Below are 18,338 nucleotides of genomic sequence, written 5' to 3'. Positions count from 1 at the left end.
ATTCTGCTTTTTCACTTTAATTTATATGTTAAAATTTCACAGTAAAGGTAGAAAAGGCTGACATGATTTATCTTCGTTTCATTTTTTTTTACATCACAAAAACCTGCCATTTTAACAGGGGTGTGTAGACTTTTTATATCCACAGTGTGTGTGTGTGTGTGTGTGTGTGTGTGTGTGTATACACATATATATAATCTCACTGCATATAGTGAAGATGTTTTAAAATTGCTGAAAATATTTGGTTGTAGCTTTCACCTTTAAAAAGAATATTAATTCACTTGTGCAGCTTGCTGTGTAGTTTTATAAGACAGTGAGCTGTTAGGTTGTTCCATCTGGAATTCCTTCACCTGGAATGGACATGTGTAAACTTGCACTTGTGTCTGTCCAACTCAGACATTCATGTAATCAGACTGGCTTGATCATGCTGCATCTTGTTTGCTCCTACCTACTTTTTTTCTTTTGTCCTTTTGTACATTGCACTCTGTCTGACCGCCTACCACTTGGATCCGTTTTATACGTTACGTAATTAGCAAAATCCTTCTTTTCTTTTCTTCAACACCTCATTTTTTCTTTGGGAAAAGAATTTCTGTTAGTTTCAGCATATTCTATTTGATCTATTACGTTCTACAAATGATATTTTTAGCAATGTTTTAGAGCAGTTTCATGTAAAAAAAAAAAAAAAATCCATCCAAGATTAGTTCTCAGACACTTCTGGCAAATATCATGTTACGAGTACGTCTGGTTTAATGGGACATTGTTGTTACTCTATAGTTTAGCAGAAATCTTTCCTGACTCACGCACATTACACTGACATGAAAGAATCTGTGCCCCATAAATGCCAGAGGGAAAGTTTTAACCTGCACTCCGCACAAGGTGAAGGCTTGTTTGCATCTAATTTGATGTAACATCACACTGAGAGGCAGTGCTCATTTCAGCGTAAATCCAGAGTGTTTTCTGAAGTGAGACTCACCAGCTATACCAACTTTGGACATTTCCCAGAGTTCAGAGTAAACATAGAGTATGTCTGTGGAAGAGCTGATGTATCTCATCGTGGGGAAGTGAACTCAGAGCATGTCACATTTCCCAGTGTTTTCAGAGGAAGTTACAATGCCACTGGTATGTTTTTTTCCGAATCTCTGGATAGCATTAGTATGTATTGTAGCTCTGAGCCACATGTTATTTAGAGAAAATAATAATAAAAGACATAATGGACCTGAATCTTCATTTAAAATTCAGTCAGTGTTTATGCTCTGAGCACTCACTGAGGTAGACAGGTAAAACTACGGACATGGAATAAATACTTAGTATTATCGATGTGTCTCCTTTACCCCAGAGGACAACAATGTTTAACACCTCATCATAAGACGAAAAGACAAACATTTTTTTGTTTGTTTGTTTGGGAAAAAAAAACAACAAAAAAAACCTTTTATAAATTTCATGACTTTGTACTCAACACAGGGGTGTTTGCTATACAATGTTTTTTTTAAAAAAAAATACAATTTTATTCAATGTTATTAAGTTTTTTAATAGAATTAAAGGACATTATACTGGCTGAATGTCAAAAAATCATAAAAGGCATACTTTTAGTTATACTAGTTGGATAATGTAAGAAAAAAAATCCACTAAAACGTCTATATTTTGCACAAGTTTTAAATAAAATACTTTTTAAGTTTGTTTTCCCCTTCTGTAAGTTTAAATTCTTTGGGCCAATTAGAGATATTGATGAAACTGTATTGATATTTTAGTGATACAGTCCCCTCCGAAACTATTGGAATGGCAAGGGCAATTCGTTTGTCTTTGCTGTGGACTGAAGACATTTGGGTTTGAGATCAATAGATGAATATGAGAAAAGAGTATAGGATTTCAGCTTGTATTTCCTGGTATTTATATGTAGCTGTGTTAAATGATGTAGAACATAGCACATTTTGTATCAGACCACTACCAATCTGTAGGCGAGCAAAAGTATAGAAACGTGACTGACAGGTGTTTCTTGTTAGACAGGTGTGTCCTGTTAGTTTCACCTGTGAAGACTGCATGTGTTGTTAAAAAGGATAAGCCAACATAAAAATAAGAGAGCTGCCCATGGGAGAAAAGCAAGCCCTTTTTGAGTTGAGAAAAGAGTAAAGAAATGAATCAGCGGTATTGCACAAACCTTGGGATTTTGGGACAAACTTTGGGATGCACAATCAGGAATGTCCTGAAAAAGAAAGAAACCACTGCTGTATTGAGCACTGGTATACTGCCCAAAATTTGGCTGGTCTGATAAAAAAGGTTCTATGTCTTAGGTTGTTTAACACATCTAGATATAAATACCAGGAAATAAAAGCTGAAATAAACTCTCGTCTCATATCCATTTTAGATCTCAAACCCAAACGTCTTTCGTGTATAGCATAAACAAATAAATTGGCTTTGCCATCCCACTAGTTTTGGAGGGGACTGTAAATACTGCTGTTATACTGTATGACATTGCAAACCTTATTGGTCTTGAAGCAATATTTATTTCGTTATGAATTACTGATTTGTTTTCCCTGTTATTGCGATTTCCCGCCATATTATCGGGGTCTGAACACACACTGTGAACTTGTACAGATCGTAGCTCACAGTTAATTAGCATCACTCTGATCTACAGAAGAAAAGGGAAATAACCCTATGTTCACACTAAATTAATAAAGTGGCCATTTTTTCTATGTATGCATGTGACGTGTCAAGCAAAAAGGTGACTGCGAGACAACTAAGATTTTCTAAATTCTATGTAAATTACGTGGCACAATGAAATCTGTGACAAAATGTTTTTTTTAAGCGGTTTCGAATGATTCCTCGGACCAAGCCGATGGTGCGTGTGGTATGACATTCCTTCAGTTCCACACTCAGAACATTCATTCCTACCTGCAATTAATTCCCATTTACTGTGTGACATGCAGATATGGTTTAACCATATGTGGTTTTATATTATCCTGTCATGTACACTCGCTCATTAAATGTGTACTGAAGTTTTAGGATCAAAAAGCTTGGAAGGAAGTAACAGAGATGGTTGACTATACATTTTGGCTATTACAGTTTGTTGTCAGAGCTAATTATATATATATATATATATAAACTAAAATAAAAACACTGGACAGTGCATGTCCAAATGTTTAGCAGTTTCTTGGTAACAAGCTGCATTTTACAAGCTACAACAGTAAGAGACAGTAAGGGGGTTTACAGCTTGTTGCTTGTTAGCAATTGTGAAAACATGAATGGTTGGTACATTGATGGGATGTCATTAAAGTTGCGGCAAATACAGCAAGCTGAGGTAACATCGATCCAGAGTAAAACCTCTGCTTACGATATTCAAGTGTTAATGGACAAGTGTTAATATGGTGGTGTAAGTGTGAGATGGAGGAAGCGTGGTGGGAGGCGCACCATAGAAGAATGAGATGCCCAGACACATGAACAGAGTGATGATGATGAGACCAAAACTGGTGCTGAAAGGCAGTCACTACAAGAGACAAACTACTAGCAACACGAGCAACTTGCTAGTGTGAACACAGGGTAAGACCCTCTATCCCTCCCAAACAGCAGGGTTGATTATGCTCCTCTTCGACCCCCGGCCTAGCGGTGAGATACAAACTCAATTCTCAATGGCAGGTTGAGGCCACTAGGATGCCCACCCTAGTAACATATTACTCCATAAAATATATATTTGAATAAAATGATCATCAAAAACTGGCTGATGTTTTGGAGGAAATTTAACCTGTCTTTATAAAAAAAATCCCCATTGGGGAAGCTTTTACTGCTTTCTAAACAGTGACCATGGTTGAAAGTATAAACCGGCGAGCACTTCTCATGCCTTTTCAGAAAACTGTCAGCAAAAACAAAACTCATTTCCAGCTTTGTCGAGTTCCTTTAAGGAAATAGGCACTGTCAATGCACTAAACAGATCGTGCATTTTATATTCAGTACATATTTTTGGTCCCCAGACAGTGTGAGCTTCGACATTCATCCCCTTTAACAGAAAGGTGCAGTTCATCCTCCTCACACTGGTGCAGTGTTACGCCTCACTCGTATCCCAGGCCATCGCAGTGAAGTCCAAATCGGTCAGGTTGACTGTGTAGGGTCCCTCCACTCTCTCAGGCTCTGCCCTCTGCTCCTGATTGCCATTGCTCTGGTTGTTGTCTCGCCAGGAGTTCAGTGGTCGGATGGCTTTCTGGAAGCGCTGAAAGAGAGGGGGACACGGGGAAGCTTAGCTTATATGTGTTTCATTACTCAAAAATTCGATCGTGTTGTTTTCTTTTTTGCATCATAGGTTTGTCACGAATGAAGACTCACTTCCGTCATGGTGCCAGACTCCTTCCAGACAGCCACGATAGCCCAGATGGGGATCTGCAGGCAGCACACGACGCCCATACATACCCCCAGGCCTTTGCCCCACGTGGGGTACTGATACGAGCCGTAATGCAGGGACGTTCTGTACATCTCGATGAAGATGTAGGTCAGGATGAACTACATGAGGTAAAATACACATTTCACAATGAGTCTATACAATAGACCTGCACGTCATTAATAGAATGAGTAGGAAAGCAGGGAGATAGAATGTCCCAGCTACACTACTAAATTATTTAACACATGCTGACATGGTGTTTGTTTCAAGCCTCAGTCAGGTGCATGTTTATTTCTGCTCTGGTTCAGAAGGGTAGGACCTCTGCCTGCTTGCTTTGGGGTAAACAAACTAACTGGCACATTTAAAGTACCACTGAAGATGTCATTTTAAACTCTCTCTCTCTCTCTCTCTCTCTCTATATATATATATATATATATATATATATATATATATATATATATATACACACACACACACACTTTATATAAAATGTCTTTTTTTTGGTCAAAACAGCAGCATCCTATGCTTAAAAGGAATACAATGCCACAATACTGAACAAACATGCAGTATCTAACTGTGATTTCCACCAAAAAAAAAAAACCTCAACAAAACAGTCCCAAACGCTGTTCTCACCAGTAACAGGAAGGGCGTGCAGAATACCCAACATGCTTTGAAGTAGAGCAGCAGTTTGGTGCACCAGGACGGGCAGGGGCGGATCATGTCCTCTATGTCCTGGCAGAACTGGTTTACACCTGAGTTAAATCAATGCAAAACACCCGTATCACAACATTTGCATATACAACGTGAAAGAATGACGACATGGCAGAGAAAAGGTATGTTGTCATGTAGACGTTGATAATGACTTGAAGAATCTGTGGAGGAATTCCGACACTCTTTATTCCTAAAATCTGCCAAAGCCATAGAGTACCGTATTTTCCAGACTATACAGGTTTTTTTGTTTGTCAGTACGAAGCGCTGCTACATAAACAACAATACCGTACTATATACTGTATTATACTTTTCTCCTTTAGCCTAACTGAAAATTTCCTGCCATTTTCTCCCAAATCTGCCAATATGTCTCCTAACATATGACAGCCACCAACCGGGGGAGAATAAAGGCTGAGACATGCTTCCTCTGAGAGATATGAAGCCAGCCATCCACATCTTTTTAAACTGCTGTTCATGTCACATCACAAGGCAGTGTAACACTCTCGGAGGAAAGCGCCTGTCTATCCTTTTCCGCATACATGTTCTCACAGACGCCCGTGATTGGCTAATGTCGCTGTGATTGACAGGAGAGAGAAAGTATGACACTCCTTCCACCCAGCGCACACGGCCAATTGTGCTCCATTGGCGTCCATCCACATAATGCTAACTGAAATATTTGTTAGTGTTATTACTACAGTAGTTATTCTGCTTTAAATGTTTAGCAGTTTCTTGGTAACAAGCTGCATTTTACAAGCTACAACACTAAGAGACAGTAAGGGGGTTTACAACTTGTTGCTTGTTAGCAATTGTGAAAACATGAATGGTTGGTACATTGATGGGATGTCATTAAAGTCGCGGCAAATACAGCAAGCTGAGGTAACATCGATCCATGCTTACGATATTCAAGCGTTAATGGACAAGTGTTAATATGGTGGTGTAAGTGTGAGATGGAGGAAGCGTGGTGGGAGGCGCACCATAGAAGAATGAGATGCCCAGACACATGAACAGAGTGATGATGATGAGACCAAAACTGGTGCTGAATGAGTCTATGAGGGTGAACCAGTAAATCCCTCCCTGTTAAGCAGAAATGCACAGGAGTTAATATCAAACATTTAACAGCAGTTCCGTGTGTATGTAAGTCATCTTTATTAATTAAGGAGTGCTAGTTAACACTTACATCAGTGACCAGTAACAGGCCCATGAGGTAGAAGCCAAAGCAGAGTAAGGCTAAGAAAATGGTCTTCTGCTTCATATTGGTTCTGAGCTGAGGAAACTCATCCAGTACTGCTGTGGTAATACCTTCCATATTACCAAACTAGAAAGAAAGAGAGAAAGAGATAGAAAAAAGAGAGACAGAAAGCGAGAGAGAGAGAATTACTGTTATTTCTATTCTCCTCAGCGCATCAGGAAGTTACCTCACTACATGGCGTATAACTGAAGCAGACCACACTGCTTAACAAATGTATGTTCTAGGAACAATGTTGTAATATCATTGTTTTAAAACATCTTCTTGCCAAATGCTGTATAGTCATAGTAAAAGCTTCTGTCTAGTGCCCATTCTTCAGTTTGTCCCTTTGCAGGAACTTTAAAGGTTCTATGCAGAACCTTGCAACACAGTGTCTTATTTGTTCACTTAAAAATGAAGTCAGTCGGCCAAAACATCACCACTGACATTTATCTGTCTCACTCAATACAGGAGCTATTTCATAGCTTTCATGTGCCTACATGTGATTTGTTAAACCTGTAGTGGGACAGTGTTTGGGCAAAATAGGGTAAGGTTTATGGTCAAAACTGAAAACCCAAAGTGTCATTTCTGGCTTCAGTAGTATTTACATATTTATGTTTGAAGTGAAAATATATTATGAGTGGAATGAGACCAAATTACACTAAAGACAATGCTTTCTATTGCCCATTAACTATATATAAAACTATTATTACTAGGTCACTATAAGTAGGTGATCTAAATCTCCATTACTTGTAAGCGATATTAGCCTTAGAAGTTAAGTTATTTTGGTTCACTGACTACATTTAGGACAAATAAACATTTTACCAAACTATATAAAACTGTAGAGATACATCTAAATAAAGGGGTATTACCAGTGTGTCCACTCCAAGCATAAAGAGCATGAGGAAAAAAAGAATGGCCCAGAAAACTGAACCGGGCAGAAGAGCCAGGGCTTCTGGATAAGCTACAAAAGCCAAGCCTGGACCTGAGAGGAGAAGATCAAACACATAGTCACTGAGTTGTATAACCCAGGATCACTTAACTCATTTTTCTTGGAATTCAATATGTCATGTTTCAGTTGAGCTATATCACAAAAGCAGAGTGTGTAAGAATGGGGAGTGTCTGCTGAAAAAAAGCACACTGAACTGAGTTACCTGTATCTGCAACCTGTTCCACAGGCACACCCTTCCTCCAGGCCATGTGACCCAGGATAGAAAAGATAGCAAAGCCTGCAAAGAAGCTAGTTGCACAGTTGCCTATGGTGATGATTAGGGTGTCCCTGGAAAAGGAATTAGGATTTAATCACTTCTTTCCCCCAAGAAAGAAATTATGAAACAGTGAAGATTAAAACCAATAGTGGACTAACCTGATGACATTATTGTCAAATTTATTGTAGGAAGCCATAGAAAGAAGGCCTCCTACTCCAATGCCCAGTGAGTAGAAGATCTGTGAGGCTGCATCATTCCACACCTACACAAACCCATAATATTACAATAAATGGGTTTCTTCAGACTAACGTTATCTACTGCAAGATATAAAAGACTAGTACTGTTGCAAGTACCTGTGCGTTAGCCAGCCGCTCCCAGACTGGAGTGAGATAAAAGGCTACACCTTGGAGCGATCCCTCTAAAGTGGCCCCTCTGATGATCAGAACGATCAGGACAAAGTAGGGGAACGTGGCCGTCACGTACACCACCTGGACAGGTGGAACACATCGTAACATATTATTACCTGAGCAAATGTGTACAGTTAAAATGTAAGTAGTGTTGCAACAGCTATCACACTGCAATAAGCTTTATGTGTGTAACAACTAATCTGTATCTGCATCTAGATAAGAACACGTAAACTTGTGATACAATTAAATTATGAAATGCTGAACTGAGCGATGTTAAACAAGATTAAACCTGCTGGCATTTCATCTCGTATCGCCATACTGTATGTCATATCAAGAATCATGTATATTTGCTGATACTGTGAAGTTTAGATTCCGATGCTGGGTGTCAAACATAGTGGACCAGACTGATTGAGTGACACTGACTGGATCAGACTGTGTAGATCAGACTGAGTGAATAACATTGAATGGGTCAGACAGCCACTGGGTCAGACTGAGAAGATCAGACCGAGTGGGTTGGTCTGTGTGAGTTAGACTAAGTGCATGACACTGTGTATCAGACTGAGTGAATCAGTTAGTGGATCAGACTTGGTGGATCACATTGAATGGGTCAGACAACCACTGGATCAGATGGAGTTGATTAGACTGATAGTCAGACTGTGTGGATTAGACTGATAGTCAGACTTAGTGGCCCAGACTGAGTGGATAAGACCAGTAGTCAGAATGAGTGGATCGGACTGTGTGGGTTAGACTAGCTGCATGACACTGTGTATCAGACTGTGTGCATCAGACTGTGTGAATCAGACTCAGTAGATGCTACCTTGCCAGAGCTGTGAATCCCCTTCAGTATGCAGAGGAAAATAATGACCCAGGCGGCCAGCAAACACAGAGCAAGTGGCCACCTCACCGGCCCGGGGTCATCCAGGCCCTGACTGTTGACCACGCCCAGGACACGTTCACTGCAAAAACGACACACACACACACACACACACACACACAGAGAAAGAGAACGAGAGAGTTACACACACACATACACACATGTATACAATGACCTCAAGTTTAAAAATATTTAACCACCACTACGGTCAGCTAGTTTATGTTTAGTTATTTTTAGCAAAGCATATCTGTGTTTCTATGGCAACAGATGTGAACAAAAACATGTTTGCTGTATATATAAATTTTTTAGCACTACTGGTGAACAGTTGAACACAGTTATACAAGACATTAACACCTAATATATGCATTGTATAAACATGAATCTTAGGATGTTAACAGAACTAAGTGAGTTTTTGAACCAGAAACAAAAATATGCTTATTTTAACATTATAAATGTTTCACAATATATTTGACATGTTAAAAATCAGTTCTACAAGGTATGATTATTATAACAACAATTAAAAACGGATCTAAAATAAAAATCTATAAATTAAAAAAAAGGACCAACACCAAAATTTTGCAATATTGCCTCTGAAACTAACCTAAATAAAAGGATGTGAATTCATTTAGATTTTCCTGTACAGCACATATATAGTTCAGTTACAGCCCCACAACTATTCATTTGTCCCAAAGAACTCAATTTCCTAAAGCTAACATTTCTCTTTAAAAAACAATTTGAAAGGAAAATTAAAAATAATATAAAACATCAACACTAATGATATCTGTTAAAGCCCCTTCTAATTGTTCAGTTCACATTAAAGTATATTACTTTCCAATAATAACTACTATGTATGATTCAGTAACTACAGTGATACAGCAAATGCCGGTAAGAATCCTTACTTCCAGAAGACCTCAGATGCACTAAGGGAATGTGTGACGTTGGTGTTGTTCTGGGGATCACAAACATACAGTAGAGTAATAACGGATGAGTTTAAGTACAGTCTACAGTCTTATATCCTCCTTTTGATGAAGCCATTTACAATAAAAATGAATTCTACAATGTTTAGATGACATTAAACTCACTCCACACAGTGCAGCATTAGTAATAGCAGAACAGGACCACGGCAGCGGGCTCTGGAAAGAACTTCCCAGGTAATAAAACGTCCAAGCGATGATGACGTTGTAGTAGAGACATACCAAAGTGGACACACAGAGCATCCCAATACCAATCCCTGGAGAAACACTTGAGCTTAGTCTTTTAAAAGTCTCATTTCAACTCAGATGATGTTGAATATGCTTCCATTAAAAAATAAAAATCAACAGTCTTGATTAATAAAACTGGATTTCTTTTCAAATAAACCATCTCTATCTGGTTATGTTAGTGCACATGTGCAGATGTAAGAAAATAAGGATGCCAGATTAACGGGATATGCAATGAATAAACTGATTATTGAGCTGTAATCCTGATTTAGTCTCCTAAAAGACTGAATAAACATTGAACGAATAATAAGTGAAAAAAAATCCAATCATGATCATATTATTAGTGCACATGTAAACACACTTCATGACTCGGTAATTATGTAGTTATACAAATTATTCATCATTTGAAACTGGAGGATGCTTTTATTCCAGAGCATTTCAGATGGAATATCAAATATTAATGTATAATGTAACTTCAAAATCAAGCGACTGGATGAACCGCACTCGAGTGTGCTGGTACCTTTGAGTAGCGGACAGCACTTCCAGACGGTGATGGGGCCTGCGGCTCCGTACTGACCCAGGCTGAGCTCCATGAGGAAGAGGGGCATGCCCGTGAAGAAGAGCATGATGAAGTAAGGGATGAGAAACACACCTGTTTCAGCACAAAAAAATACTGCCATTACTTGCGTAATGATTTGCAATTGATAAAGCAACTTCTGGATTAAAAGTGTAGCTGGAAAAACCTTCCATAATTTCTACACTGTTATATGAAGCCAGGGGTGGACAAATCAGTTGACCAAGATTTCATGTCTTGACTGTTAGCGTTTTATTCATAGTCGCCTGAGAGACAAGAAGGTTCAACAACCAGAGGAAGTAAAAACAAACGTTTGTTTAAATCTGGTGTGTATGCTTCATACGTAATACATTCAAAGTGTTCAATTCAATGCCGTAACTATAGCACCCGCTACTCACTACGAATCCCACCTCCTGTTGCACTACACACATCGGGCTGAAGGTAGAACATTCTTACACAGAATGCACAGAAGGCAGACTCAGGAATCAAGAACACACACAAATGTGGAAACACTGACAAAGCAAAGCAGAACAAACATACTGCAGTGTAAAGCCAGCATATAACATTGCTACTAACACAATATGTCACTTTCATGTTAAAGGCACTAACCAGGCTCATGTTTGTACTTGGTATGCAAAAAGAGGACATCACAGCTCGTAGCTGAAACGTTCGCCAATGACATGGCTATCATAACATAACTTGTTATCAAGGTTGCAAACACAATGTGCTACCTTATAAGGAGAGGATAAGGACTATAGGACTACAGCCATCCCCTCCCCTTTTCATAAACACATTTGTGTCCACTAGTCTGTTTTAATTCACTTTTCCAGCTAACCAACTGGCCATACACTATTATATTAAATTAACTACCACTGTTTAGGTTTTCCACTATCCAGTATAGTGACAGGGACACTATACTGTAAAAACAGCACTGTCTTTCAGATGAGACGATAAACCGAGGTCCTGACTCTCTGTGGTCATAAAAAATCCCAGGAAACTTATCGTAAAAGAGTAGGGGTATAACCCCAGTGTCCTGGTGAAATTCTCTACTGGCCCTTCTCTATCATGGCCCCCTAATAATCTCCATCCCGGAATTGGCTACATAACTCTCTCTTCTCCACTAATAGCTGATATGTGTTGGGCGTTCAGGTGCAATATGGCTGCCATCGCATCATCCAGGTGGATGCTGCACACTAGCGGTGGTTGAGGTATAAAGTGGTTGTATACTATGTAAAGCGCTTTGAGTGTCTAGAAAAGCGCTATATAAATGTAACTAACTAACTAACAATTTAGAAATGCCAATCAGCCTACAACTCATGTCTTTAGACTGGGGGAGGAAACCAGAGGAAACCCCCAAAGCACGGGGAGAACATGCAAACTCCATGTAGACAGGGTGGAGGTGGGATTCAAACCCCAAACCCCTGAGGTACGAGGCGAGGCAAACGTGCTAACCATTTAGCCACCGTGCCCCCTCAACCAAAACATGGGACTCGGGAACTGCACTGGAGCGTTTACTTGCCCAGTGGGATAGATAATGAATTTATCATTTGTTCACCCCTGGAAGCACTATTTGCAAATTCAAAACTCGATACAGATGTTTCTCTGCAGACATGCTTCGACGTAGTGTATTCTTCTAAGGAAGTGTTTAATTCTACATTACAAACGGATTCAACCATAGAACTGAATATAACTAAACAGTGCTGTTTGTCATCATTTCAACACACTAACCAAATGCTCTGTGAGGGATCGCAGTCCACTTTAAAATTTTATATTCCAAAATAAAACAGCACTGTTGCACTAGCCTAGTTTAGTTCCTGTTAGTGCTGATTGTGTTGTTTTTCTGACAGGACTTCTCTGCTACACTGCTCATAAAATCAGTCTGTCTCTCAAAAGTTTGGACACCCCTGCTCATTTCCTCATGTACTATCTTCTACTGTATTCAAATAATAATCAAGTCATTAAGACTGAAATGAGATAACATACAGTATATTGACTTATACAGTGAAACAAATCATTTCTGTTGCTTTTACATTTTTAACAATGTTACTGAGGAAACTTTGCACTTCATGATGGAGCTTCACCCAGGATTCTTTTCTTAAAGTTCCCAATTCTGAATGAAAACTACTTTTCTTGGTGGAACCAATTTCGTTTTAAGGTAGAAAAAAAAATGTGTTACAATCGGCCCCGCCAGGATTTTGCGATTGAGGAAACGCAGAAATGAACACAAAATCCAGCAAACTCCGCAATATTCAAAGGAGCTTGAAATTTTTCAAAATTACCACAGATTTTCTGCAGATTTGGGCCAAGACATCATCGCAACATGCATTCACTCTTCGATTTACGTGCATCGAACAGGAGTACAACTAAAAGTTCTCATTTACCAAAAAACATCACTGCGAATCACAGTGCAAAACAATTTCGTACAATTGCAATTTTGCCAGTTCAAGTGGTTTTCTGCAAAAAAGCACAAATTTTACTGTTAGAGCTAACAGTAGTTTACTTTCCCATACCTTCTGGAGTTACTGGAATATAACCATAATAACACAAACAAACATGCATTACAATCACATTTTTGCTGAATCAGTACTATCTATGCTCATCATACACGTATTTTGCCACTTTAAGTGTGCATAAGCATGTTTTTTCCAGTAATATTCCATTTATACACCAGTCCTTTGAAATTAAAACACCCGTACAAATATTAACAAGCTAATGAAAACATCGAACAAGCACCATTCTAAAGAGCAGGCATCTCCATTATGTCTGCGAGACTCTTGTGCACGACACACCCGAGAGGAATTGGAGACTGTCCATGTTCTTTCTCAAAGGATAACAGAGCAAACAAATGACCTTGGCAGGGAATGGACAAGCGTGTGAGCACACGCAGATGACTGCGGCACTGATTACTGCTTATGGACATAAACTGTCACTGTGTTACATCATTATCATAGCTGGCATTGGCTGGGTTTAGCACTGAGATATTAAAGGAATAGTGCAGGGTTTTCCAAATAAATCTGCCTGCCAAGTCTATAGCTTATACTTAAATCTCACAAACAGCAACCTCAGCACGTTTCCTTGTACTGAGAAAAGAACAGAAATCTCGTCCAAGGGCTGTTGCTGGATTTTGTCAATAGATATTTATCCAAATTGTGTATTTGTGTAGAATGTTTTTATGAATTATTTGCTGTATAATTCGTCATACACACAGTTTCAGCCTGTGTAACTAACCAGAATGACTTTTAACTACATTGCTCCACTGCTGTCTAAAATTACACAAGTTTACACAGCATTGTTATACAGTTCCACATTTTAAACATGCATTGTTTAAGTCTTGCATTATAAGTGCGCTCTCAGTAAATGGTTTTCTGTGTTTTCTTTCTCAGTAAAGCAAAATGTGCTGAAATTCCTGTCTGTGGTACTCACACATAAGCTACAGACATAATGGATAAAGTGTAAATTCCTTTAAGTGTATGCTTCAAATCATAGCAGAGTCATATCACAAACTAGGGTCTAGGCAGAGCACCGTGTGTCATTAGAACATCATGTGGCAGTGTTTTCTACAGTGCAGTGCTGTCCATGTCAATTTCACAAACCACTTCCCAATTCCAGAGTTTAATTATCGTCTTGCTGGGAACCTGTTTTATGAGCTCCGCAACATGACAGGAGAAATTACTGCCGTGTTGTGGGCGTAGCTTTCTTGATTTCCAGTAAAAGGTGCAATGCTCGAACGATCACACAATACCCTAAACATTGCTAATGACTAAGTGCTGCTGTATTTTGTACTTTAAAAAATGTTCAGATGCAATTTCAGCCCTCTAGGCCACAGCTCACCTCCACCATTCCGGTAACAAAGGTAAGGGAATCTCCAGACGTTTCCCAGGCCAACGCAGTAGCCGATGCAGGAGAGCAGAAACTCATACTTGCCACCCCACTGCCCTCTGGGAAGGCTGACCGGTGGTTGATGGACAGGAGAGGACAGGCTAGACGCATGCTGGGACTGTGAAACAGGACTGCTCACATCATGAGGCACAGAGAACCCATTCATCTGGGTTCGACCCTATCAAGGAGAGAAAATAGAAACCAGTCAGACTTCTGTATTGGTTTTCGAACACTTCTTTCCATCTACTAGTAGTATGTGAATCAGCTTTGGCTTATTTTAAGAAGCATCACTCTGGTTAACAGTACACCAAACTACACCGATGCTACAAAGTAACTGCGCTACAATGATGTTCATAAAAGGTCATCATTTGCGACTGGATATTTAACTGCCTCAAACATCAAGCGAATGTGTCCTTTAATATGGACTCAGGGCACAAGGTGGGGGACACCTTGGACGGGGTGCCAGCGCATCACAGGGCACAATCACACACACATACACACACACACACACCCATTCACACATTATGGACAATTTGGAAACGCCAATCAGCCTACAATGTCTTTGTACTGGGGGAGGAAACTGGAGTACCCAAAAGAAACCCCCAAAGCTTGAACCCCCGAGCCTGGAGTTGTGAGGCAAACATGCTAACCACAAAGCCACCATGCCCTATATCTAAATTAGGTTTAATATATTTTTGCCTACCAGCTACTATGGTGAGAAACAGGATAAGCCTATCTGAATAAACAGGATTAATCAGAATTTTACAGAATGTTTCCCCCATTTGTGTTTGAAAGTCAGCTAGCTAGACACTAGACACCTTTCAGCACCCCAGCTTATAGATAACCTTAAGGCTAACATATTCAAAGCCACAAAACTTCCATTTTGATTTCATGGGGACTTTAAATGATTAAAAGAACACATTTGCTACTGTCTGGCATCCACCCAAAATTCATAAGCACATCACACACTTTTTTGAATTTAACTGTACAGATCGCACATTGAGTTTATGTTACTATATTTCCTCATCTTCCCTGAAATGAATTCCTGGCTACACCACTGTTGCTGACTGCACAACATCTGAGACACCCCTGATCTTATCGACTCAAACCATCAACGGGTATGCAGAGTAAAAAAAATTTAACCATGAGTGTTACAAAGACACTTAAAAATTGAATGCATGAACTTAAAAAAATAAATAAATTATGTCTTACTCACAAGGAACTTCATAAGAATTTAATCTCTGTACTAATTGCAGCAGAATATGCAGAATTTACATGAATGAATCATAAATGGGTCTAAATCTGTATCTGTTAACAATATGAATGGCAAGTATGTTGAATGTTTGGATGTTATGCAAGAAGTGCACTCTTATGGAAGTACACTCTTATTCCGGACAGTTTGAAATCACCTTAAAATTTGCATGAACAGGGTGTTACCCTCGACATTAGCAAACTATCTGGGTGGGAGTGGTGACATCATCAGTGTTGCGCTGAGTATTATAATGAAAGGGAAGTAACTCAGGTTGCCAGGGAAGCACTGAGACATGGTTTTGTACACAATGTCTCGCAAGAGGAAACAAGTCAGAGAGCTTCAGCTTAATCACACCTATCACTCTTTTGAGAGTAGACGGGATGTTTGAAAAAACAAATAATAAGTTGGCACGTGATTTACTGAAATGTTGAAGAAAGTGGTAAAAAGGTGGAAGGTAGAAATAGCTACTTTGCATACATTATCATGTTGAAACAATGGAGTGCTAGAGCAGTGGTGTTAAGACCTTTTTACAGCCAAAAAAATAAAAAAAACTCATTCCTTACCAGTTTCAAAAATGTTGTTTGTTTTTTTTAGAAATGTAAAAAAATAATAATAATTTGTTACAGGTGTTAAAAACTTAATTCACTACCAGTTTTAAAAAATTTACTAATTTATTACCATTTTCAAAAATGTCATTTGTCACTTTACAGCTTCAATTTTTTTTTTTAAATCACAGATATATTTATACTTATTTTGATGAGCAGGTTGTGCCTGGGTCTAAAACTACGCTTTCAGGAACACATTTTGATCAAATATAACTATTCATCCTTTTCTGGATTCACCTGGATCCGGGTGTGGATCTGGGATGTCAGGTATGTTAAATGCAGTATAATCAAAATGCTTGTAGTGCAATACAACGTGAAGCAACGTGTAAAGTATGTCTCAGTGTAATAACAGTAACCCCCTATAACAACATAAACATAACAAGAGTGATTCGCTAGCCATTTAGCAAGGCAGGTGTGGTAATCATGTCGGCGTTGTGGAAATCGTTCGAAATTATTTTTTGAAAGGCTGGATGTGAAAAAATTTCTGTTGGGTAGTAATGTTTGAGCAGTTTCGGTACTGCGCTTCAGTTTAAAATTGCTCACTGCAAAGCATGGTTAAAACAATACTGGTTCGGTATCGGCTGAAACTCAAGGTTTTGGTATCGGTATTGTGCCGCTGTATATATTTATTAGAACCATGAGAGCTCTTTTATTCATGAAACTCTCACTCAGATCCAAACCTGTTTCAGTGTGTTAATTTTCAATTCTTTGTCTCATATATATATATATATATATATATATATATATATATATATATATATATATATATATAAATTCTCAGGATGCATCAGTGGCTACTAGACCCTACCCATGCAACTCTTATAACAACATACTTGTACTATTAGTTTCACTGTAGTTACTACATAATTCATAGTAGTTACTGAATAATATACATGAATAATAATCTGAACAGTTAAGCTTTAATGTTATTGAGGTGTAGATAAAAAATAAATAACTTCCTATACACAACCTGGGTTAATTTTCAATGCATTCAATTTAATTGACTTATCAACTATATGTATGAAATAACTTCATAATAACAACCTTGACAAAAATGTCATTGTCATTTGTTAAATTGAGAATAAAAGACTCCATGGCTGTGAAAACAGAAACTCCTGAGTGTCTCTGGACCCCACTTAGAGAACCATGACTTGAACTAGACTAGCAGCACTGTGAACTGTGTGTAGTCTAAACCTTTTGTAGCATCAACAACAACAACAACAACGTGTAGGTGGCTTTTACAAAACCTGCCAATAAAAACACAAAAAACCAGACTCAAACAGATTTAATTCTTTCAGATACTGAATTGTCACAAAGACCAAATACCTAACTTTATGTTTATTCTAGTTTTCTAACTTTAAAATGTAACTTATTTGATGTTGGTAACCGTTTTAAGTCTCAGACCCGGAACTATTAGCACTATTAGCTATCACGAAAGTAGCCACCGGCTGCGTTTCAGCTGCATTACTGTCTAAAAAATAAAAATGAAGCCAAACTCGTCCTCAACCAGTCAGCGAGACTAGCAAAGCAAGAAGCTTGTCGCTTAACCATGTCTTCATATCTCATTCGAAATTAAAATAAATAGCTTATTATTACTATTATCATTCTAATATATAAATAAGTATATATAAGGCAGTGTTTCTCCTATCTCCTCCCGCACCCACCTCTTCTGTGTTTGCAGCAGGTACCGCTTCACTCGCCATCATCTCCCCGGGGCTTTTCTCACCGCGCTTCTTTTGATGCTCGTTACATGGTTCCGCTAAGGGTTTCATTGATACACCGGTCCAACCTCAAAACACACGCCGGAAATCTAATCTAATCGGTTGATTCTTGATCAGGAACTGTACATCAGGCTAGGGGAGAAGTAAGTATACAGAGCTGTGAAAAGCGCAGGTGCTGAGTGCTCAGTTCGCCATGTTGTTGACGGGCAGGAGAGCGAACAGGAATAAGACTCACCTCCAACAGGTTTCTCAAAGCCACTCCTCCTGATGTGCTCACTCTGTCTGGTAACTATCACCAGGAAGCTCAGGGTAGCTTCCCTGTTCAG

The 18,338-nt window shown here is 38.9% G+C and overlaps 1 protein-coding gene across 1 annotated transcript; it reads right to left on the bottom strand.

The window, feature by feature from the left end:
* Positions 1-3,191: 3,191 nt before the first annotated feature.
* Positions 3,192-18,338, bottom strand: slc6a7 (solute carrier family 6 member 7). The gene is made up of 15 exons (XM_053648165.1): positions 17,956-18,338; positions 14,387-14,612; positions 10,502-10,633; positions 9,865-10,013; positions 9,682-9,731; positions 8,726-8,864; positions 7,855-7,989; positions 7,660-7,763; positions 7,448-7,572; positions 7,166-7,278; positions 6,246-6,383; positions 6,043-6,142; positions 4,994-5,112; positions 4,309-4,482; positions 3,192-4,195 (listed from the first exon to the last, which is right to left on the bottom strand). The coding sequence occupies exons 1-15, from the start codon at positions 18,061-18,063 to the stop codon at positions 4,031-4,033; spliced, it is 1,977 nt and encodes a 658-aa protein (XP_053504140.1). The 5' UTR covers positions 18,064-18,338; the 3' UTR covers positions 3,192-4,030.

The sequence above is a fragment of the Ictalurus furcatus genome, chromosome 18, assembly GCF_023375685.1.
Source record: "Ictalurus furcatus strain D&B chromosome 18, Billie_1.0, whole genome shotgun sequence".
NCBI lineage: Eukaryota > Metazoa > Chordata > Actinopteri > Siluriformes > Ictaluridae > Ictalurus > Ictalurus furcatus.
This window is presented reverse-complemented; position numbering and strand designations above follow the sequence as displayed.

Coding starts and splice junctions, on each gene's coding strand:
- slc6a7 (XM_053648165.1), bottom strand. CDS start 18,063: ATGAAACCCTTAGCGGAACCATGTAACGAGCATCAAAAGAAGCGCGGT. Junction 7,279..7,447: donor GGAACAGGTTGCAGATACAG/GTAACTCAGTTC, acceptor TTCTCCTCTCAG/GTCCAGGCTTGGCTTTTGTA. Junction 6,384..7,165: donor TGCTTGGAGTGGACACACTG/GTAATACCCCTT, acceptor CTTTCTTTCTAG/TTTGGTAATATGGAAGGTAT.